The sequence below is a fragment of the Hydractinia symbiolongicarpus genome, chromosome 2, assembly GCF_029227915.1.
Source record: "Hydractinia symbiolongicarpus strain clone_291-10 chromosome 2, HSymV2.1, whole genome shotgun sequence".
Classification (NCBI taxonomy): domain Eukaryota; kingdom Metazoa; phylum Cnidaria; class Hydrozoa; order Anthoathecata; family Hydractiniidae; genus Hydractinia; species Hydractinia symbiolongicarpus.
In genome coordinates, this window is record NC_079876.1 from 25,793,877 (window position 1) to 25,817,911 (window position 24,035).

At 33.6% G+C, this 24,035-nt stretch overlaps 3 protein-coding genes across 3 annotated transcripts; 1 reads left to right on the top strand and 2 right to left on the bottom strand.

The window, feature by feature from the left end:
• On the bottom strand, positions 1-12,682 carry LOC130630371 (histone-arginine methyltransferase CARMER-like). The gene is made up of 17 exons (XM_057443847.1): positions 12,218-12,682; positions 9,503-9,628; positions 8,921-9,030; positions 7,488-7,526; positions 6,257-6,322; positions 6,144-6,171; positions 5,744-5,826; positions 5,605-5,667; positions 3,800-3,914; positions 3,378-3,468; positions 2,709-2,790; positions 2,527-2,612; positions 2,038-2,127; positions 1,793-1,847; positions 1,159-1,241; positions 666-901; positions 1-344 (listed from the first exon to the last, which is right to left on the bottom strand). The coding sequence occupies exons 1-17, from the start codon at positions 12,354-12,356 to the stop codon at positions 145-147; spliced, it is 1,692 nt and encodes a 563-aa protein (XP_057299830.1). The 5' UTR covers positions 12,357-12,682; the 3' UTR covers positions 1-144.
• A 2,385-nt stretch (positions 12,683-15,067) lies between these two features.
• Positions 15,068-17,632, top strand: LOC130630380 (N-alpha-acetyltransferase 11-like). Its single transcript, XM_057443859.1, has 4 exons — positions 15,068-15,225; positions 15,879-16,159; positions 16,783-16,891; positions 17,340-17,632. The coding sequence occupies exons 2-4, from the start codon at positions 15,907-15,909 to the stop codon at positions 17,569-17,571; spliced, it is 594 nt and encodes a 197-aa protein (XP_057299842.1). The 5' UTR covers positions 15,068-15,225; positions 15,879-15,906; the 3' UTR covers positions 17,572-17,632.
• Positions 17,544-23,667, bottom strand: LOC130630369 (uncharacterized). Its single transcript, XM_057443845.1, has 9 exons — positions 23,191-23,667; positions 22,529-22,698; positions 22,074-22,167; positions 21,192-21,375; positions 20,765-20,938; positions 20,295-20,373; positions 19,238-19,415; positions 18,897-19,063; positions 17,544-18,565 (listed from the first exon to the last, which is right to left on the bottom strand). Exons 1-9 carry the CDS (start codon positions 23,489-23,491, stop codon positions 17,972-17,974), a joined length of 1,941 nt encoding a protein of 646 aa, XP_057299828.1. The 5' UTR covers positions 23,492-23,667; the 3' UTR covers positions 17,544-17,971.
• Positions 23,668-24,035: the final 368 nt, after the last annotated feature.

The window sequence follows — 24,035 nt, forward strand, 5'->3', positions numbered from 1 at the left end:
TAAAAATAGCAATATAAAAAACTTATGTATTTTTCTATGAATTTCTACTGCTATATTTAATTTCAAATTATTCATTTAAAATTTGTTTAGTGATCTATCAGATAGCGTTCTTGGTAATGTTTATACGTATAAAACCATGATTGTTTAACCAGACATACCAGAAGCGTACATTCTTTCGTACTGTCCGCCTGGCGGTTGATTAGCTATTATATATCGGTCGTTTCCAATTTGCACTGTTTGGGCGGCGTAGTTCGACGACGCTAACATCGAGCCAGGCGGGTGAGTGGAACCAGTCGCCATGACGTTCCCAACAGCCTGTGACGTATATGCAGATACACCACCTCCTGAACATATACAGCAAAGGTTAAATTTTTTGTAGACTAAGTTCGCAAATGGCTTTACAATACCGGTATTTTAATAAGCATGCGCACAACGTAGAAATGCAGGGGTCCCCAAAAAGTGACGTTATTAATGGATTAAACATATCTTAGTCGATCACGGCGCCAGAGAAAAACTTATTTTTCAGTGTCTAAACAATACTCTTGAAAATTTTTCCCTTGAAAATTTATTGCGAGGCACCAGGTTTCCCCTTTAGAAACCACAGGGCCGGTATCCTACGATAACAGGGTTAATATAACCATAATTACGAGTGCCAAAGCACATACCTGAGCCGTGTTGTGGCTGTCCAGCGTAAGCAGTAGAAGTATTCATGATGCCCCCGTTTAAAACAACACTTGCGCTGTTCCAATACGTCTCTGTGGGTGATTGCGTGTTTGTGCCAGGTGGGGGCTGCTGCGGTAGACCGGTATATCGGAAAAACGGATTTTTTAAATCTAACACGTTAGTAGAACGGAGTCCGGTGCCGTCCACGCATATCTCCATTTCAACATCGTAGCTCTGCCTAAATTGAACAAAAATAAAGAAATAATAAATTGAAATTGAACGAATGAATTTTTTTGGAATGTATTTAGATGTTATGTATAAACAGAGAGTTGTTTGTAAAAGTATGCAAAAATACACAAATTAAAATATACATTGTTTTATTCGTATGTTTGAGTGTTTATCACATCAAAATTAGGGCTTACCACAAGTTTTTAGCTCAAAAATATTCAAAACATACTATGCCAGTGCTGACAAAGATAAGGATAAATATATTACCGTTGATTTGCGTGCAGCGTGACACTCCCACTGACTTTCTGACCAGCTCGTACAAATACAGGATTCGGTAACAGGCAGCGCACCTAGTGCGAAATTTGGGTGGGTAAGAGGGTAACCAATAAAATTGCTACAAATTTTTTCACCCGCAAACAGATAAAAAATATTTATACATAGGTCGCAGAACGAATAAAATTGCACTCAATTTTGCTGGATTAAATACGTTGTCGCTCTACTTGCAATTTAGCAACTACGACTAGCGTGTGCAAGATGTTGTCGAAAGGGTCTACTTGCATCTTGCAATTTAGCAACTACGACTAGCGTGTGCAAGATGTTGTCGAAAGGGTCTACTTGCATCTTGCAATTTAGCAACTACGACTAGCGTGTGCAAGATGTTGTCGAAAGGGTCTACTTGCATCTTGCAATTTAGCAACTACGACTAGCGTGTGCAAGATGTTGTCGAAAGGGTCTACTTGCATCTTGCAATTTAGCAACTACGACTAGCGTGTGCAAGATGTTGTCGAAAGGGTCTACTTGCATCTTGCAATTTAGCAACTACGACTAGTGTGTTTAAGATGTTGTTGGAAAGGTCTACCCACTGTTTCAGACTTATAATGTCCATAAAAGTTATGCTTACCTGATACCAATGGGTAAGTGGTTCTTGTGGCGCAGTGGAGAGATACACGTGGTTGCTACGTAAAAAAAAAATGCGCAATAAATTGAAAATATTAACAGAACTGTATGGGAAGCCTTTTCAATGCCTTAAACATATACATTCTCTAAGAAAGTTATGAAAAGCTTTTGATGTTTAAGAAAGGCAGAAAAAATTTACCGAGTTAAAAAGCAAACTATTAAACGTCAAATTAAAAGCAAAATACATACGCTTGTCCTAAGAACGCGACGTCAAACCAAAACGCTAAACCGTGGAGCGTACCAGTCATTAATATCGTGTATTGGAGAGGTACGTGGATTCTAAATCAACAAACACAACCAGTAGAATACGTCGCATAGCTTAGATTATGGTGAAACCACTAGAAACCCTAGACTAGATAAGAGGATACACAACTAAGCTTTTATTTTATATTTTTACTGCATCATTTAACATGGTACCAAAGCAGTCACCACTTCGATTAAAACAAAAGAGACAAAGGGAAAAAATTCATTATTTTAAAAACTATTCCATATATTTTAGTCCTGGGGTTCAGCAAACATTATACGTACAGGTTCAAAAAACATAAAAACATTCTGCAAATTATACGACACTGTTCTCTTTCATTCTTGTACAGTATATAGTATATATTGGTGTTTAACTGAAAATTATCACCAATACAACATAACCACCCTACGTCATATTATTTAGTGTAAAAATACCTTTGAAGGTCTTCTTCGGATGTGGTTAAAAAATTTGTAGTGTGTACACAGGGCTTTGCCATTAGTATTCGCACATCGAACGTGTCCTACAATAATAAAAAAAGGACCCCGTGTTGAATACAGAAAAAAATAGAACGAGTATAGAATGAAGGAATAAAATATGTTTGAAAAAACAAACATACCACTATGGGTTGTCTGAAATATTCCTGTAAAGCAGCTTGTCGGATGCTGGTCAGGTTAACACCATAAAACGATGATTGACACCTTAAACAGCAAGAATAGAGCTATATACTCGTAACTGTAGATTGTTGGTAAAAATATATTATTATCTATCTATCTACAAAGAATCAATACGGATTCTGACTTACAACATGTGGTTTTTTCCATCAAATAAGTTCAGAAGTTTCTCTCCCAATCTTACATTTCGAATATCATGTAAAGCAAACGAGATAATAAACGACAATAATGCAAGCTAATATGAAGTCAGATTTTTTTAATTTATAAGCAGATAGATGTATTATGAAAGTAAGGATAACAAAAAATATGTTTATAAAAATAGGTTAACACAGGACAGCATATATAAAGTTCAGAAAATTTTAAATAAATTAAAGAGACTTCACATGTTTTCGTTATAACCTAATTTTCAGGCTTTTCTTGGACAGCTGCAAAAAGTCAAAGGTTTGTCGGGTGGCAAGAAACCATGGGTTAGCAAAAAGCAGTCAACACAACATCAATAAATGTCGATATAGTCAAATCCAAAGTGATTTAAAAACTTTTGATGAGAACACTAAATAACGGTACTGTGATTTTGAGGAAGTGTGACGACTCTTACAGAAAAAAAAACTTCTCACCAAAAGTTTGATTTTCCAAAATGCTCCATGAAAAGTGCATCATCGGTAAAAGGTGCAACATACAAGTCACCTTTCGTTGGATACATATTACCTATAACATGCAAATATTGCAATAATAGTAGTCATGATATATATTATATACCACATAAACTTCTGCTCGATTTCGTTTTGACGTATACTCAAACTGTTTTTTATTTATAAGGACGAATCAGAGATTTTTAAAACCACCAGCTTTTATCCATTGACTTTTATTATTAGTACAGACGCCAGTTGTAAGCATTTTGAATTTAGCAGGGAAACTATTATTGTTGGAACAATTTGAACACCCAATTTGCAAAACTTTTTACATGGAAATAAAATTCACACAGCCCCCTTATACGAAATCAATAGACTTGTTTTGTGTAATAACTTGGTACAAATACCTCCAGGTTTCAGCCATTTCTTAGCATGTAAGTAGGTTTCTAACATTCGCTCGTTAAACAGCATGTAACCCATTGGTTCGGAGATGATAATATCAACTTTTTCTGGCAACGACACCTATCAAAACATGCATAGGTTATTTATATTAGCAATCGCAATTAATAACAAGAAGCCCTGGGGGCTCTAAGAAATTTCGCTCGCTACCAAAATATTTGATGACAACCTGCTAATTCGTTGGCTTGAAGACACACAAGTGACATTACATCTTACAACAAACGCAAACAAAACGAAACGTGTCATAATAAACTCACACTTTACAAGAAATTGCGAACAAAAATTATAGCCTATCATTCATGGTTGAAAGTGGTCTTCCGATTGAAACGTTTATGGTCTTAAACGGCATTTAGTTGACAAAAAAACAAAATTTTGATGCGACCATCATGTTCAGCATACTTTCTTTATTAACTGTGCCAAATTTTGTCGAAAATAAAGTAGTTTAAATTTTTGGACCAATTTTGGCCTAAAATGACATTTCAGGTGGCAAAAAATCAAAATTTTGATGTCACCATCATGTTCAACATATTTTTTTTGTGATCTGTGCGAAATTTTGTCGAAAATAAAGTAGTTTTAATTTTTGGACCAATTTTGGCCTAAAATGACATTTAAGGTGGCCAAAAATCGAAATTTTGATGTCACCATCATGTTCAGCATACTTTTTTTGTTAACTGTGCCAAATTTTGTGGAAAACAGAGTAGTTTTAATTTTTGGACCAATTTTGGCCTAAAATGACATTTAAGGTGGCCAAAAATCGAAATTTTGATGTCACCATCATGTTCAGCAAAATTTTTTTGTTAACTGTGCCAAATTTTGTGGAAAATAAAGTAGTTTTAATTTTTGAACCAATTTTGGCCTAAAATGACATTTAGGTAACAAAAAATCAGAGGAACGTGAAATCCCAGGGTCGATTTTTTCTCAAAAAATGCTCCAAAAGAAAAAACAACGGTTTTAAAGAATTTCCTACGCCTTCGGGCGCGGAAATTCAACTAACAAAACTTAATCTGTTGAGAATTTGCACCCTTGATTCTTACGAGTATAATTCTCTGCTGATGTATACAAGCATATAGTCTTTACATGGACCGAGAATGAGATTTATGCGGAATGAGATTTTAAATCCGCAATTTACATGGAGTTCTTCATGTCAGGGTGCGTGAACTGCAATCATGCACAATAACTTTGTACATTATGCGCAGCTACATTTTTTAGCTTTATACACATGCGGAATTTCATTTCGGGTAATTCGTGTATAAAAGAGTATTCTGAGGGAAAAATACTACTTCGTATCAGGCTTGCTATAGACTAAACTTAAATATAAATATTACAATGAAGGTTTATATAATCAATAATCTACGTTGTATATGTTGATTTGCTGTACTGTAAACAGAGGAATCTGACTCTAAAATAATATTTTCTAAAAATTTTAGACATAAGTCAACAACTTCATTTTATTTTGAATGCATGCAACATTTGCAATAAATTGCCCACCTGCAACTAATCAACACAAAGAATTTACATACACCCTTTGATTAACCCAGAAATAGAAATAAAATGTGAAGTATAAGTAGGCCATTGACAATTAGAACCATGAAAAATTATCTAAATATATCACATGAAAAACTTCCTTAGGTTAGTTTAGCTGGACCACTTTCAGCATATCTTCTGTTAAATGGATAACTCAAGGACAAAAACGATTTTTTAAGAAAAAAAACAAAGCAAACACTGAACCTAAAAAAATAACTATTGTACCGACCTCTTCTATTTTCCCAGCAACTACTTCAACTATCTCACTTAATTGATTACTAACAGCTAATTCCTAGAATGAAGAAGAAAACAAAGTCAAACAAAGAGAAATATATCAGCAAAAATACTCAAATAATTGAAACACTTACTTTTGCGTATTGTGCCATATTACTTGCTTCGACAGCATATACTTTCTTCGCACCTGCCTGTACAGCAAAATATGAAAGTATCCCTGCACAAGTAAAAAATAATGAATGTTTAAAAGTACATTATTCACATTTCTTCTTTCCATCTTTATAATTATAATCTCTATAATAATAGCCATATTTTGCCTGTCTGTCCACGAGAAAAACGTCATGTTATGGAAGAAGAAATACAATATATAAAGGACGGGCAAATTCCTCCGGTTAGTCTCTGTAACAATAGCTTTCATCTGTCTCTGAGAAAAATGGTACAACAGTAGTGAGAGACAAGAAATGCGGTAGATAATGAACGAACGAGCCTGTTGATTAATCAATGGGCCACCAACTAGTTATGTTAATAATTTACCTGTTCCAGCACCCACATCCAAAACAACCTACAAACAAAACATTAAAGAAAAATTTGTTAACATTATCAATCAGTACAATTCAAAAGAGTTCAAGGATTTAATGGTCACATACCTTTCCTTTAAATTCGTTTGAATTCTGTAGTATTGCACTTTGATAAGTCGAAGTACGAATATAATCCTGCAAAAATTGAGAGGCATTCACGTTTTTAAACCTGAATTATTAAAGTCTTTTGCTACAACTTTCTGCATGGATTTTCTGTAGATGAATACTTCCTGTAACATTCATTATTGTATATTCTTTAAAAGCCAAACAGTACATCAAATACCACTCCTAACATTAATATTCATTTAACAATAAATATCTTTGTTTGAAATATGTATTATGTACATATGTACATAGTATTATGGAAGTAGCATTGTTTTTCATTTATATGTCACAAATTGAAACAGCATTTCCCTCCGCCTGTTATTTCATTTTTTTGTATTGGGAACCAGTAAAATTAGTCATTTTGGTGTTAATCAAAGCAACAACTTGTCGCATATCTGTGAATGCGATGCAGAGTTCTCTGGCATGACATTTGCAGTTATTCGTTAGTGCGATATAAGAGTTTTTTGGTAAATTTGTGCCAAAGAAGAAGTGTTAGTAAGTTCGAGAGTCGATCTTCAATTTGGTGATATTTGCAAGATTTGGTAAAGCTGGAGAAACCCATAGGCTTTAACATGGAACCACTAAGTAAAGTTTTATAAGAGGAATTTGACAGAAGTTTTTTTAAAAAAGTATGTTTTAAAATTTGGTCACAGAATTCTGACTCACTCATTTTACTTATGATTATGACAACACATCATCATCAAAACAAGAAAGAAGAAGAATAAATTCAGAACATTCCAGGGCTTTTTTGGTAAAAGACAATTTTTTTAAAAAAAAATTTGGAATACTAAGCAGTTGTGGCAGATTAAATTCAGAAAAACAATTTTGAGTACGTTGACATACATTTGCTTTTCTCAACATGTACGCCACGGAACAAAACAAAACAACAACAGCAACAACAACAAAACAAAAACAATATTTAAGTTTGATTGTTTATTATTCTTTTTTTCTGTTTTTATTCACAAAAAAATTGAAATAATTTAAACTTTCTGTTTGGATCAGGATGGAAAAGTTCAACAACCAATAAGATTCCAAAAATCACAATTGCCTTTTCACAATTCATTCCACTTCAATTTGGAGTGGAAATTCACCTGAATTATTATATGCTGTCATGAATTACTCATAAAAAAGCCAAAAACCTAAAAATAAATGGGTAAAATAAATAACTGAAAAAACTGGACAATGAATAAAATACCTGCATCATATTCTGTTGCTGTGAAAGATATCCATAAAACTAAAGAAGGTGTTACAATAAAATGTACACATGCACTGAAGATAAAGTACTGTGGTTTCAAAGACATAGTAATAACATCTAGCTATGTATTTAAGGTTATGATTCACTTCCTGAGTTTCAGGAATATTTCAATACATGTGTGGTATGGTCTGCAAAATATCAAATTCTGTTTATGCTTTCTGCATAAGTTTGACCCCTGTGTATTTAATAACGTAAATTATTAAAATGGTTTGCAATGTAAAGGTTTCATAAAATATTGGGGTTTTATAGGAATTTAACTTGTAATTTGCATATTCAGTTTCAAGTGTCTATGTGACCTAAGTACACTCCTCCTACAATACAGTCTGAATGTAATCTACCGCGTACACGCTATTATCACACCTTTGCGTGGAGGATGGAAGTCGTTTGTCTTTTGTTATAATTAAATCCCTAAAGGGTTTTGCGATTTTATATTTGCGTGTTAAAAACAATGCTCTCGCGAAGAAATATAGGAGCAATTATATTTCTTGTAATAGCGAGATGCATTGTGTAAATGTATTGATAAACTATTCCCTTAAGTATTAGCGTAAAGTAATTAAATAACACAAATTTTTCGCGAAGTTTTATAATACATTGCGTGAGAATGTATTGTTGATTTAATTACTTAAAAAGATTCCAGCGCGTTTAATGTAAAAAACATACGAGAAACATTGTTGTTCACAACTATTAAATGCCGCTTTTCGTTTATAAACTTTTAAAATGTGATCTTAAAAAACATTTCTATTGCTGCTTTTCGTTTATAAACTTTTAAAATGCGATCTAAAAGAGCATTTCTATCGCCCCTTTTCGATTATAAACTTTTATAATGTGATCTTAAAAAACATTTCTATCGCCGCTTTTCATTTATACACTTTTAAAATGCAATCTAAAAAAACATTTCTATCGCCGCTTTACTTTTGTAAACTTTCAAAATGCGATCTGAAAAAACGCTTAATTACTGCAATTAAAAATTTCGAAAGAGTTCGCGCAAAATAGATCCCTAAAATTGATCTTGTAACTTATTGTGTTTAAACAATCGATCGCGTGGAGTCATTGTTTATCAGCGAGGCAATTATTTTCTTAAAAAACAAAAGCTATCGCAATGTTATTGTTCTGTGTAACTATTCATGTGAGTTTCGCGACCGCAGTAGATTGCATTCAGACTGTACTGTACATGAGTTTAACTCTGACTGCCCTTTAATTGGTAAATAAATGGGAAATGGAGTGGCTGGAGAACTAAGATGACAAATAGAAAAAGAAAAAATAACCTCCAAAAGTGTTGCATTTCTTAAAAAGCCCAGCTTATTGTAGAAAAAAGTATATAAAGTATAGCTTTTTGGTGTCTCTTCGGAATTTTTTTTTTAATGATAACGTACTTGGAAATATTGTGTAGCAGACGCTTCTTCTGTTCTCTCATCAAAAACAGACAGTTGTCCAGTTGCCTGATGTGTAATACTACTAAATGTGGCACAAAATCTTTGCAAGTCTAAAAATAAACGAAATAAATTGTTCTCTAGTTGAGTGAAATAATAAAGATTTAAAAAGTTCCCAATCAAAATTTCCCATCATTTAGAATGTGACAGCACTTCCATCTTCCCTATTCATTTTCCATCCTTTTAATTTGAGTTTTGCCTATCAAGCCAAACATTCTATCCCCTAGCATGTCATTTTTACATTTTACATTGTGATTGTCATTGTATTTGTCATAGCAAATTTTTTATTGGGTATAAAAAAGCTAATGGAGACACGCTGAGATTGTTGAGGAAAAGTTTACACAGTAAAAGTGACAAGATTTTCTGATATGGATAAACTTCCATTGAAACATGATAGCACACCATTTTAAAAAAGTCAGAAAATGAACAAAGAGAGATAATTTTGCTAACTGTTCAATTCAGAGGGTAGCACTCAAAAAAAAGCATAACTGGCTTCAATAATACTTGCAAATAAAATGGGTTTACCTGAAGCCCCAGAAAAGACAAGTATCAATGGTTGTGGATCTATTTTAAAAACGAATGAAAGCTCTCCAAATTGGAATCCTTTCGTGTTTTTACTTATTAAAGTTTGATGTAGGACTTCTCCACCAGCTAAAATATTTAAATAAAGAGTATCATCAGCAACATTTTAACAAAAATATCCAAAGTAAAAAAAAACAACAACAATGGTAATAAAGTTTTAGGTGCAAACCATAATGCTGTCAAAAAACACCCTTCCTAAAAGATGCCCCCTGTAATAGATCCTTCTGACACCTACAGTAACAGATGGATCACTTCAACGGTTTATTTGAAACATTACGCAAAAGCTGAACTTCATGTAAATTTAACACAATGTTTGAATTAGAAACATTTTTTACAAACTTTTTTAAAACATTTAAAAAAGATATAGTTGATGTTGCATCAGTTTTTAATATAATTGGTAAATACGATATTAGTGATAATGTGGATTTTATGTAAAGAAATGAGTCTTTTTCAGGAATATTTGAGTAGGTATGTGATGATTCACACATGTAAATCAAGTAACACGTACAATGTGAAAAGTACGTGCAAAGGATGTTACTCGTGTGATATGTGCTCCAAGGTTAATGTTTGTTGCGGATTTATTTTGCAGCAGAAAAGTGGGGGACGTTTTGAATCGTGAACCCAAACACGGTGATCAAACGTCTACGTACATCGACTCTCTTAATCTTAACTTCTTTTTCTACATGTCCGAAATAGTATGCATGACTATACTGTCATTTTCATATATTTATTATTTATTTTCCAGGTCATCCAAGCAAATAGGAGAAAATATGTTTCATCTTCAAATTAAAAAAAATCTTTATCCATGTGACTGAAATAAAACTTCAAAATTCATCTGGAAAGTTCAGCTACATTTTAACAAAATTTATACAGAAAAAAAATTATACCGCACATGGGTTTCGTTTTTTCTATTGTTTGAATAAAAATAACACCTGCGGCATAAAAAAACAAATTAATTAATAATGTTTTGCCAAATGAAGAAATTATCTACAATTAAATCCATGATAAAATGTCTGTTCCGCCTGTAAGTGCAGTTTTGTAGACTTGTTTTACCCGTGCTCCGCCGTCGTTCTTCTCCGCATTAGTTAAGAAATGCATGACTGGACTGCTTGTGTAAGACCTGGTTACCAACAACAAAGGGGCCAGGCAAAAGAGATTTATGTCTATACGTAGTTCTTTTAACAAAGTCAGGAGTCGGTGAATTAGCTAGGATGGTCAGGTTGGCTATGAATAGGCTTGCTCGTGGATTAAGAGGACCAGGATAATTCAATAACTTTGAGATCTAAAAGTGTCGACCAAGACGGAAATCTATCAGACGTTCAAACGGGAATTTTTTCTGACAAGTCTCCAAAAAAAAACTCAATACTTATTTTTCAGGCGTGTTATTAATCACACACATGAAACGATTTAGGCGTGTGCCAAGGTGTGCACGTGCGATAGCATGCCTCTCCTGAAAAAGTCTGAGAAATGTAGCAAAAAAAAATTACAACAGTTTTAGCTGCCCAAACAGCTGCATTATTTAGTGTTTTATCAGTAAACCTTTTTTTAACAATTTCTTGAAAATAAGGATCTTAAGAAGGACTTTTACTTTTTAAATTCCCAGTTTTAAGAATGTATAATAAGTAGAACAGACTGTTTTTTTTACAAGCTGGAACTTTGTACTACCTTGTGATTTTTGACGAAGTGTGCATTAATGGCGACCTTAAACATGTTTCAGAAATGATAAACCTACAATACTAACCACAAATAATTTGTCGGTATCGGTTCTGGCATAAACCAAATTTTTACAGAAAATGAAGACACCACAGAACATACTGCTGTTCTTACAAAAACATGTTTTGTCACAGATCACACATTCACATTGAACTACATAAAAGCTCAAATTTTCTTATTCACTTTAGAATTACTTGACACAGCAAGAGCAAGAATAGGCCTCTATTAACTATTTTGATGATGACAGTGGTAAACTTTTAAGGTTATGTTGTTTGGGTAAATCCTCAGAATTCCTCAAAAAAAACAAAAGGTAATCCTTTTTTAAGTCTATGGATGATCTTCTGAGAAAGTTAAAAATAAGACATTAAAAAATTTGTTTTAATTTTTTAATCAGTTTTCTTATAATTTATGTTTTTAATTTTGCAAGTCTACAGTCTGTAAATAACAAATAAGAACAAAGAAACATTTAAGGCTCAGATGACTTTAAGAAACGTTAGGTTCAACTTAATGTTAATTTTTCTTGTGAAGTGAGGTTCCATTCACAATTAAGACATACAGTTTAAAAACAGAGGTTCGGCAAAGCACAAAATATTACATTTCACGAAAAAAAGAATAAATTTTGACACTATAATAAACCTTTGTAACTAGATATTTTACATCTCCAAAAATCATAGGTGTCAATTTCAAAGTTATATTATTATTGAAATATGTGCAGTTACTATACATGTTAAAAATTTCTAACCAAATATTTTTCAGCAATGTTTTTGAATTGTTTGATTTTTGAAAAAATTGACTTGATCATCCATTTTAGATTTTTGGCATTTACACTGACCACCAGGTTTAAAATATTTATTTAAGTGTTGCATGGCTTTTAAGAGAAGTACAAAACAATTTATAGATTTATAGATCAAACAAACACACAGAAGTGAATAGAAAAAAACATACCATTTAGTATTCGGAGGACAAATACTTGCCTCTCTTGTCTTACATCAATAACAAGATTTTGTTTTGCTTCATTGGTTGAGCCATCTACTTGTAGTGGTCGCACTGTGACGTTTTTGAAAGTTTTTGAATCAGAACTCATTGTTTGGTTGTTTGCTATGTCTTCACGGGTTAGCAATATTTATAAAATACTTTAATTAGAAAATATGAAAAATAAACACAATACAGCCTAAATTAGATATATAATGTTCAAATGACTGTAATCGTGACCATTAGGTATATCACAGAGTCTCAAGCCTATGAATAAGGGAAGAGCGATTGCTCTTGCTCACGCAAAGGCTTGCCCAATTCTGAGAAATGAGAAACTAGCTAAGCCAATAATTGCTCCCCCAATTCCAAAAAAAAGTTTTTTTTGGCTGAGTAATATCAATTTTACTCACATAAAAATCAATGTTATTTTTCTTATTATTTACCATAAGAAAGAACCAAAATATATAAAAAAGATAAAATAAAATAAATAAAAAAGATTCGTGATAAAATATGCATTTATAATAATATTCTATTTATTCAGATTGCTCCCCCAGTTTAAATTATTGTAACCTTGGGGGAGCGATTTATTGCTCTGGTGTTATTTTCTTATTGATAGGCCTGGAATCTATGCTTCATGTTTGTCTGTGAACCAAAGGTGGTAGCTGAGAGCAGCGAAGTTAAATTCCATAGACTTTTACATGTATTTTTCCACAAGCTTAGTTTTTTCACATAAACAATATTTACTCCTGCAGAATTTAGGCTCACTGTCAGAACCATCAGTCTATAAAATTACATCTTAATACAAAAGACACAAAATTATATTTTATATGTATCCATTTTCTTTTTAATGAAAAATAAGCTTTGTATGAAGGTAATATATATAATCCTAGAATGAAATATTACATAATTTATGATAAGTAAGAGGGTCATTTAAAACTAATAACAGATTTTCAAAATAATCCCTGTTGAAATCTGAAAGATTTTGCTCAAATTTTGTTTGATACCATGGTTGACATAAGATAATTCTGAAAATCTATCTCATTTTGTTTTTGAGACATTGCTATACAAACTTACCCTACCAAGAACAGATTCTAAAATTGATGGTTCAAAAATGAAAATAGCGCATACTTTAGGATGTTATATCAAAAACTAGTCTAGAAGCATGTCTGAAAATTTATAAGGTCAACTCCAAAATATAAAACGGGGTTGCCACTCTTTTTGAAAAGTCAAATTTGAGGAATTTTGAGCAGGAATTTCGCACTTTTTTGAGGAGATTTATGCGAATATCTTTTTGAAATCTCTTATGAATATTCGTTACTATCACATAGTGCTTCATTATAATGAAACAAACCGGGCATGCATTGAGATAAAAGATTATTAGTGGTAATAGCTCTCGTACTCTCTGTGCGAGACCAGGGTTCGATTCCTCTTGACGGCAATTCAAAATGGCCGAGTGGATGTTACCACAGCCCCGGGTTAACCCAAGCCATGTGAGGGAAATTGGGAAGATGGCACACAGTGTAGGCCGTTGGATGTTGCCGGGAGTTGTCTAGTAGAGCGCGGGCCCTAATTGGGTCTGCGTAGCTCAAAATGAGCATTAAATACTCTAGAACTCTCCATCTAAGCCATGGCCCCTCCTGGAAATAATAGACAGGGTATATCCCTCGATATTTGTGAGGCTAGTCATGTAAAATATGCACATCTATCTAGCTATCTACATCTTTAAGAAGATTTGAGGAAAAACCTTTTAATAAGAGTTATGTCCCCCTTATGTCCGCTCCTCTACCCACAAAAATATCAGCACATAATGTTTGTAGGACCTAGAAAAAAGATTGTTTACTAGAAAAAAGAAAGGAAGTTAGCTAGAAAGGTGTTTGTTGGGTTTATATTACGAAATCTTTTGCGTGATCTTCAAAAAAGAACTTGACAGTAAAAATCCTTGCTTTCTTTCGTTACAAATTAATTCTTGCATTACATGAATTAATATTGAAAGAACCAGCCGCATAAATATGCAATCATTTGAAGATTTTTCGGTAGTGTAAAAACATATTTTTGATCAACAGCGCACCTCTCGCTAGCATTTTAAACATGTGTGAGAGAAAATGTTTAAACGGCGCAGTTAAATGTACGGACTTATTCTTGCCTAACTGTAAGCAATTAGCAGCAGTAACTAGAAATAAACATCATTTTTCAATTATAAAAAGGGTAGAAACGATCTACTATCACTCTTTTTGTAAGTAGATAGTATATTGGATAAAGAAATAACATCTTTTAAGTTTGATAATGGAGCGTGGTTTTCAAGTCCGATTATGCACAAAATTAATCAAAATGGTAGTCGCGGCTGCTACAACGTTGTAAACGCCGCGATGAAAACAAAAATTTACGAGAGATGAGCTTAGCTTTATAATTAGCTATGTGTGCGTAGTCTCAATTTTTAATTTTTGAGAGTTTCCAGGTTAAAACAACATTTTCCTTATAAATTAAACCCTTTAGAGTAAAATTTTCAAGAGAAAAGGGGATCAAATGTTTCTTTAGGCAGAACTGGCTTACCATGATGTGCCTAGAGTTCTTAGCTAGCTAGATTAGCTAGCGTAATTACTAGGAGTCTTCCTTTAAATTTAATGCGAAGCTAATTTCCACTTTCCAGAAGAAAAAAAATGCATGGTATAAGAGGATAAGAACTTCAGTTTACATGCAATTCCGAAGAGATGTCTTTTCTAGAAACAGGAAAGGTCAAGCCCCCCCTTGCATGTGCAATTTGTAAAAAATCTACAGGCCTTAGAAGCTCTAGAATGAGAATATAATGAAGTTACTTTTTATCTCTAATTTTTTCGTCCGGCTGTGGCTATATAATTTTATTGAGGGGACATATTTGGGTAGCTACAAACCATCCTTCTTCATCAATTTTTTTATTGATTTGCAATAATTGTAGTTGGTCACGCATCCTTGCTTCTCAGCACTGAAAGAAGATCCGAATTTCAGTAAGTGTGTGAATTTTGGTATATATATTTTGCTTTTACCACTTTAATAAGCAATTTGATGCTTAAGTAGGATGTAATTCTTGCGGTCGGAATGTTCTCCTTCGTTGCTCTCTGAAAGGGTACAAAGTGGACTTTTCACAGTAAAACCTTCACAGTAGAACTCTTAATTAAACAGAATTTACGAGCAAAACAGTGTTAAAATATTGCAAAATGGCAAAAATTAAGCAGTATCTATAAAACATATTAAAATTTTAACTAAAAAAAGACTTCCTTGAAAAATCCAGTATTGTATTTATGTAGGTTTCACCACAAAAACATTATGATTACGGCATTTGCACACCATTTTATAATGGCTTCTTAATCTGAATACTGGCCTGAGATTGGTTCAACCAGTATTATGATGCAAACCCGACTGCAAGAATAGACACCTAATTAAGAGGTGTAGTTTATTTATACTGTAACAGCGTAGTTAAAAGTTTTCCGTGACTGTTATGGCTATAGCTACTTTCATGAACGAATACACTTTTGTCCAAAAGAGATTTTTGGCATATTTACACATCTTATCCCCATAATACAGAAAATATCCTCAATATATGACAATTAACATTTGTTGTCCACCACTACATCATTTATTGTTTGAACTATCATCTTAGGCAAAAACAAAACAAAAAACAAGTCAAAATGAATATTCGCTGCACAGAACCTGAAGATTTGATGAACATGCAACATTGCAATTTATTGTGTCTGCCAGAGAACTATCAAATGAAATATTATCTATACCATGGTTTGTCTTGGCCACAATTAAGTTATGTGGCAGAAGATCCAAACAAAAAAATTGTGGGGTATGTACTGGCAAAAATGGAAGAAGAACCAGATGATGATATCCATGGACACATTACTTCGTTAGCAGTAAAACGTTCACATAGAAGATTAGGTAGAGTAATGTTTTATATTTTCTTGTACACATTAACTTAAAAATTACTTATAAAATAGGACTTGAAGGAAACCCCGGGGATAAAATGATGTTGGACTTATATTATAGAGCTTAAAAAGTTGGTTAACAAGTCTTTTTAATTTTTTTAAAATGCTCTTTTCGGTCTAAAGATATTCACATTTAAAGAATTTTAGATTTAATTATGTTGCATAAATTAGGATTTCATATTTGAGTAATAGCAAATTTTGACATTTTCTGTCATCAGTAATTGTAGGCCTGTTGAAGGATGTGCATTCAAACTTTATCAATGCAAATGATGACCCCATATCTTTGGATCTGCATGTCGGTTCGCAATAAAATTTGCAGATCCCAAGTTATTGGGTCATTGAAAAAAATTTAAGAGGCCTGGGACGAGCAAACAAGTATCATTTTGGCAAAAAAAATTATGTTAATCAATTCACCTTTGTAATGTTCTAATGAAAGTGCTTTAAAAAAAGTGTGTAGCGACATGTTTTTTATAAGAGATGATTTAGTGTTGTTTCTTATCTCTGGGTGGGATGGTTGGGTGATTTATATAGGCAGGTTACTTTGCATTAATATCAACGTTATGTTTTTATAATTAGGTTTGGCAAGGAAGTTAATGGATCAAGCTGCTCGTGCTATGGTTGAAAATTTTGGTGCTAAATACGTGTCTCTGCATGTGCGTGTAAGCAACAGAGCTGCTCTTAACCTGTAGGTTCATTTTTATTCTTTACAGTAATTAAACCATGCTTGTAACAAACTTCTAAAAAAATTGGGGAAAGCGTATTTGCTAAATTGTTGAAAGTATTTATGTAATTTTGAAGTAAATGCTTAAGGCACAAAAGCTGTGTTTTGTATCAAAATTGTCTTTTTTCCACGTGCCCTAAAGGCTAAATACAGTGGTTTTAATTTTCATTTATTTCAATATTTACAATATTTTTTCTTGCCATATATTTACACATTTTGATGATAAAAAATTACTGTTCAGAAATTTTAAATTTGAACTTCTGTAGGTAAAAATTATTTACACCTGTACTATACATTCATCTAAATAAGGTGCTCTCCAAAAGTGCACGCACTAACAAAACTCGTGAGCGCTATAGCAAAAAATTGTAGTCTTATGGAAATGAGCCTAACACTTTCTTTTGACCTTTTTCAGTTATGAGAAGACTCTCAAGTTTGACAAAAGCGAAGTCGAGCCCAAGTATTACGCAGACGGTGAAGATGCATACGCGATGCGAAAGGCTTTAACCGGTTTTAGTATGACGGAACACTGTGAGTACAATTCCGAGGACGAGTCTTGTCTAGAAATCAAAGACGCAGACATTGAAAAACTTTCGTTAAACGCTACCTCAGACGAGTGTTCAAAGAAGGAGAGCAGTAACACGTGATACAGTGAAATATAAATAGTTTTGATCGAGTTTCTTCCAATACATAAATAAATAAATGCGATTCTTTGTTTTTACTAATCTCCTTGTTGTACTTGTTGTATTTTACTATATTTATCACTTGGTGTAGTTTCGAATCTGTGTACTTCGAATTGTATACATTTCGTTTCTACCATTATGAATTAGTAACCATGCTCTCTATTTAGCAATACTTTGTCGTCGCACATGTTCGACTAGTTTTCGATTATTCTAGCGTATGTTTTAAATATGTACCGGAAGAATAATTTAAACTGTGGATCTTTATATAGGTATGGAATAGCAATTCCATGGTTTTCCCGAATAAGATTTACGCGATCTTTTACCATGAGTGCGACAGGTTGTCCACCGTTTTTTTTCACGTCTTTTATTCCACGCTCCCATCCACGAGGGAGACTTTACCAGCTGTCTGTACCGTGAGAGGAACACATGTCAATCCTAGCTTTTTATGTACATTACTTGCTATCAATCGTAACTGTTCCATTGACATGTCGTTGAAAAGTAAGTTTAATGCTTGCAGGGCGTTGCTTGCGGGTTTGTGTTTATAATAACCCGCCAGCCCGTCCCCGGATGTTTTATTGTTCCCTGTGATTTCTTCTAAATATTTACTTTCATAATTTTCATGGTCCTTTTTTTCTTCATTCGTTCCTAATATCTCCATTATGTTTTTTGTTTTGTTAAAATCTTCGAAAAAATTATTTCCTCTTCTCCATGCTCGCAAACTTAGATCTCCATCGCCGATGACATTTATCCATGTTGTAGCTAGCCATTTTTCGCCGTTTTCAACTTCGCAATGACCGGACATTGATTCTTGGTTTAACTCACCAACCATACCGTCCTTAGGATTTATATAATTATTATACCAAAACACGGCTTTTCCTTTCTTAGGCTTTACGACCAGGGATGATTTGGGACATCCAGTGATTTGATTTGATTCATCGATAGCACGAGCAGAAAATATCTGAAATGAAAAATAAAATAGCAGGTCCGACGAAACGGGTTGGGGGAAGATGGTTTTGGTAGTGCCATGAATTCTTACTTTTTTTAGGAACAGCTTCGAAAACACTATTTTTCCATTACACGCAGTAAAACTTGTGAAAAAGAGGAAAGCTATCACAAAATGCCATCGCGAACATATGAATTCGCTTTTTTCCACAAACACATAGAATCATGAAGTAGAACAGAGACAAAATTTAAGTATTTTTCTCACCAGGCCTTTTCGTCGCCTTTATAATATTTAGATTTCGCAGTACATTACCCTGAGAAAAAAGTAAGGACTCTAAAAGTCATACCTCGTAATCACGATTCCACATGAAGAAGCTGCCTCGTAGTAGTTTTTGTCCAGGCAACCACCAATAACCAGAAACTTTAGTACCATCGATTATTTTACCTTGATACTTGATATTTGGATCGCCTGAGCTTTGCGCATTGTATCGTTTTTCAAATTTCATCGTATCTCCTGAATACATTTATTTTTATTAACACTTTTACAAAAATCAACAAGGCAAATAAAGCATTCTTTTTTGCCTCGTTTTACATATATATTTCTGAAGAAGAAACACGGACCTTGAAAACAAGCGAGTCAAATAAACCACTGACGCAATTTGTTTATACTAGTTCGAACTAAACGTACCTATGATGATACCATGTTGAAACGAGAAATCTCCACTTTCGTCTTTCCCCTGCGCAGAGAAAATCCTGTTTGAACCTTCTCTTTTAAAAGCAAAGTCGACTTGAAAGTAAAACTTGCTACCGGTTGTTTTGGCGTATATGAAATAGCCTCTCCACTCTCCCGAGTTGTTCATTACATCCTAAACGAAAAGAACTTTGTTTTTTTGCAAATATCGAAAAGAAAACCGAAATTAGAGTTAAGACTTTAATTACGTTTACAGAGTCAAAACAGTGCAAAAAACTGCTTTTGTCATATAAAGTTCTAGATACATGTTGCGACGTTTGAGTTAAAGAAAGGAAATACCCGAAGAGATCAATTAAAACGTTCGAGGTAAGAAGAGATTCGAGTTATAGGGGTTCGAGTAATAAAGAGTTTTTTATGAGTTTATTAAGAAATTCTCATTGTGTCAGCGAAATCGTCTGAGTTAAAGATATATTCGAGTTATAGGGGTTCGAGTTATAGAGAGTTCACTGTATATAAAAGAGAGCGATTACATTGGTTATTTATACATTATTTTTCGGTTAAAAAGATACTCTTGAAACTTACTAATTGTTGCTGACGTCAGCAAAATTATTTACCCTGAATTTTGGAACCTTTGTGAACCCATTCGTAGATTAAGTTCGTGGTGCGGGCGCGTTAGAGAATGCCACCAGCAAATATTAAATGCGTTCTACATGGCCTCCCCGTGCGCTAAAGTAGCGCTTTTTTTAGGATATCGGCTGCAGAGTATTGGCCAATTTACCCTTTTGACCATGTTTGAATAATGACACACAAACTTCTTTTGTTTTATTAATTTTGCGGTACCATTTTGCATGACAGACGCAATGCAGTATAAAAAAGGACGGGAGAACCCATGGATTTTTCTATGGGCCACCTACTAGTCTATATTAAAATACTAAAATTTCCGTCTGCGAGCCAATTATGGTAGCTACTAGCATTGGCGGGTAAACCCTGTGGATTTTCACAACGGTAAATTGTCGTAGAGTTTCCTGTGCTTATAACTCGTAGTTAGTCTTACCTGATATTTATTGTTCGCCAGTGGAAACGCAAGTTCTCCTCCCTCTACATCGCTGAGAAAAATATTCATTGAAATGTACCTACAAAAAGGATGTAGAATATCTCTACATTAATAGTCGTATTTTTTCTGTCTGTCCGCAAGAAAAGTGTCATACAACGGCCAAACAAAATATAATAAAGACAGACGACCCCGTAAATGTATCCACTGGTTAACGTCTAGTATAATGATATAGCAAAATAATGCATTAACTTGTCTCGATAATTCTTTGACTCGATTATGATTATGATTCAGTTTATTGGGGAAAAAGTGCCTCTCGGTAATCGATCTGGTAAAATTATTACGACAACAATTTACCTCGATAATTCCTTAAAAATCATCAAAGTTAGCAGAGTAGGTATGCAAGTAAAAACGAGTGGAGACAAACAAGCAAAAGAATCCATCAAAGTAAAGAACATCATTTATATCCATACCTACAAAGTCTGCAGACCTTTCCTACGTCACCATACAAACAGCAAGGTATATCTCTATCCACAGGCTCGCTATCCTGGCGAGTCAATTGGAACTGTCCTTTTGAGAATTGTCTAACTTGTAAGGGTTCACTTTCTTCTATGATATCCACAGGTAGACCAGTTAACATTGCAACTCTGAGAGAGAAATGGAAAATACAGGTTTATATCTATTTTTAGTAAAATAGCGCTTCTTAATACAACTCTGTATAACTTAATATGACTCACATCTTGCATCTTACGACTTACATTTTACGACTTAGTACAGCTTAGTACAACACTTAGTACGACTTACAACATCTAACGACTTACAACTTACGACTTAGTACAACTTTGTACAACATAGCACAACACTTAGTACGACTTACATCTTACATCTCACATTTTTTACCTTTTATGATATTCCTCAAAATATCCATCTGTTTGTAGTCGTAATAACTCATCCGTGTCGTGCCATACCCATGATGCTCTTGATGTTATGTTACGTAATCTACTCTTTTCAGTTCGGATTCGTTGAAAGTATTGATTGGCTTTCGTGAAATCTGTTTTTTTCATTTCATCCAACGTGACTTTACCTGAATGAAAAAAATAAGATTCTTTACATCTTATTGTAAAACACGTGCAAAAGTTTTCGATAAAAAATTAATTTACTCTGACCTTGGATAAAAGAAAAAGCGCTGACTAAGTTTTAATCTCGTCCCAAGGGTCTTTTGGTTTATGGAGCCGTTATTGCAGATCAAGTTAACCAAAGAGGCAAAATGCCCTGGGAACAAAGTTGTAACTTTTACCACAATGAAACTTCGACTTGTATTCCTCACGACAAATCAACTGCTGAACTTAAGACGATTTTATTTAGGTGTGTTTGGCCGTAGCTTCTCATGTTCAATATATTGACATGTGCATTAGACGTTCTTCTAGAAGGGGCGTCTTTATTTTAGAAAATGTTTTCAGCGGATGTCATTTAACAACCAATTAAAATCCTAAAATCGCTGCCATCTTGTATTGGCGTATTAAGCGTTCGCGTCTGCGCAGATATTTTTAAAGAATATTCAAACCAATGTTTAAAACACAGTCATTTGTGTGGTTTAAATGCCTGGAAATATGGTTTCAGTGGATAGACTTCCGGAGATAAACATTAAATGTCATTTAACACAACGGTAGCTATATTAAACACCGTTGAGAAGAGAATGCAGTAGTAGGTTTTCTCTTAAAAATACAAACATTCTATTATTGAAACCGGAATCATTTAATTAAACTAAGCAACATTTCTTACCGTCTTTGTTTTCGTCCATTTTTGTCAAGAAAAACATGTCATCAACATCTTCATCAGTAAACTCAACGCCGGACAGTCCTGGTAGTAACCGCACCTACGGAGTAGAAGAAATACATAAAATAAAGACAGTTAGAATTTTATTTTTGACTGATTTTTCACTGGGTAGATTATTTGCGCGAGATGATATCGAGTATATTTGTGCAATATATTGCACAAACGAGCAGTTAGTGTCCTAAACAAACTTAGGTTAAGGTAAAGCCTAAACGGACTTATTTGCCCCTAAGGTACCTGTGACGACATTAGTCAAAAGGTTTTTTTTTAAGTTTACCTACACAACTTCGCCCCAGGTTTCCCTCAGATTGTGTTCCGTATAGACGAGTCCTCATACAGCCAGTTCTTTGCGAAAACAAAATAATTCGCTGTATATTCTGCTATCTAATTTGTTGTCGACCTACCTCATTTGCTGTGATGATGCCATTTTGATCATAATCCCATTCCTTGAATGTCTGTTCAGCATCTTTGAATTGCATGTCGGGAATCTTATTAGAAAGTGGTTTCAGTGATTTGGCTGTTGCAATGTCGATCAGTAATTCGCAATCTTCTTCATCGACAAAGTTGTCAACCTCTGAAAATGAAACAATGAAATTGTTAACCAATCAAAACATCTTTTCTTATCTTGTTAGCCTATCAAAGCGCCCTTTTAATCATCTCGTTAGATAATAACTGGAAGGCGCGATTCACACCTTTTGAGCAAGTTAAAGCATACAATTGTTGAATATTTTCAATACAATGAATCTAATTCCCAGGACTTTTTTATTTTTCGGACTGGGATCGAAGTTGCTTAAAATGGTCAACGAAACGCTGAGTGTTAACACTACGAGGATAGAACAAAAGACTATTTCTATCATCTTAGGTTAAAATGACTTGCTCTACAGTTCAATAAACATTCCGCCATTTTCGTCGTATATCATGTACGCCACTGAAATCACAAATCAACAACCTATTTCGTAGCCAACTCAAAGATTTTAATGCGAACAAAGTATCTACCAACGTATGTTTCTTCAAATAGTTTTATAACATTGGTGCAAGTAATAATGGTTATAATATATATATATACCGAATATTAACGGGTTCCGACTTAACACTCTGACTTTAGAATCGCCGCCTCCAGGCAAGGCTACTTCTGTTTCATCTCCTAACTTAATGGACTCAAGGGATGGTAATTTTATGCGACGAAATTTTAATTTTTTTTTCTCTATCTTTGCTTGATTTAACGGTGTGATTTTCTCGCATACTTTTTCTTGATCGTCACAATTCAAGTATTCCTCGATAATAGATCGTTTTACTTTTTCTTTGTATCTCGCTTCAAGCAATAGACAACACCATGATCCGATAAAAAAACATAGAACCAACTTCATTGTTACTAGCCGCGGTTTCCTGAGTCGAAATCTCTTTTTTTCTTGTAAGTGTGGAGGAGGACGAAAAATTTGATTTGTTCGTAAAATGAGCAACAAGGAATCTGATTGGTTGCTTAATTATTTGCATGATTAAACAGCGCGATAAACACATTAGCTGCATGGTGGAGGGTTTTTATCGACATTTTTCGAGAACAAACGAATAATAATTAGAAAATGCGCATTTTTTTTCATGAAGTTTAAAATAACAAGAAAAATTTTTCTAATTGCAAAGAAAAAATTTAGTCATCTCCGAATATTTTTTTAAAAAACTAATGATATAAAGTTCTTCGGAAAAAATATAACTTAAATTACAAAGGGCATTTGAAACTGTGGAAATTATTAAAATAATTTCTTCTTATTAATTTGATAAGAAACTATCAAAAGTGTTGCCATAGTTTATTGAATACAACTGTCAGTGATCTTATAACCTGAGCATTCTTCTTATCTGGTAACCAATGAACATAATTTTCAGTATGCTTTTTTGAGCATTTTTAAACCTAATACC

What these genes read in the sequence shown, in the direction of transcription:
- LOC130630380 (XM_057443859.1), top strand. Translation starts at nt 15,907, where the DNA reads ATGAATATTCGCTGCACAGAACCTGAAGATTTGATGAACATGCAACAT. An exon ending in ACGTTCACATAGAAGATTAG is followed by an intron (nt 16,160 to 16,782) that starts GTAGAGTAATGT and finishes TTTTATAATTAG; the next exon opens with GTTTGGCAAGGAAGTTAATG. An exon ending in AACAGAGCTGCTCTTAACCT is followed by an intron (nt 16,892 to 17,339) that starts GTAGGTTCATTT and finishes GACCTTTTTCAG; the next exon opens with TTATGAGAAGACTCTCAAGT.
- LOC130630369 (XM_057443845.1), bottom strand. Translation starts at nt 23,491, where the DNA reads ATGAAGTTGGTTCTATGTTTTTTTATCGGATCATGGTGTTGTCTATTG. An exon ending in AAGGTCTGCAGACTTTGTAG is followed by an intron (nt 20,374 to 20,764) that starts GTATGGATATAA and finishes TCCTTTTTGTAG; the next exon opens with GTACATTTCAATGAATATTT. An exon ending in TCAACATGGTATCATCATAG is followed by an intron (nt 19,064 to 19,237) that starts GTACGTTTAGTT and finishes AAATGTATTCAG; the next exon opens with GAGATACGATGAAATTTGAA.
- LOC130630371 (XM_057443847.1), bottom strand. Translation starts at nt 12,356, where the DNA reads ATGAGTTCTGATTCAAAAACTTTCAAAAACGTCACAGTGCGACCACTA. An exon ending in CTGCTACACAATATTTCCAA is followed by an intron (nt 7,527 to 8,920) that starts GTACGTTATCAT and finishes CACCTTCTTTAG; the next exon opens with TTTTATGGATATCTTTCACA. An exon ending in GTCGCGTTCTTAGGACAAGC is followed by an intron (nt 1,848 to 2,037) that starts GTATGTATTTTG and finishes TTTTTTACGTAG; the next exon opens with CAACCACGTGTATCTCTCCA.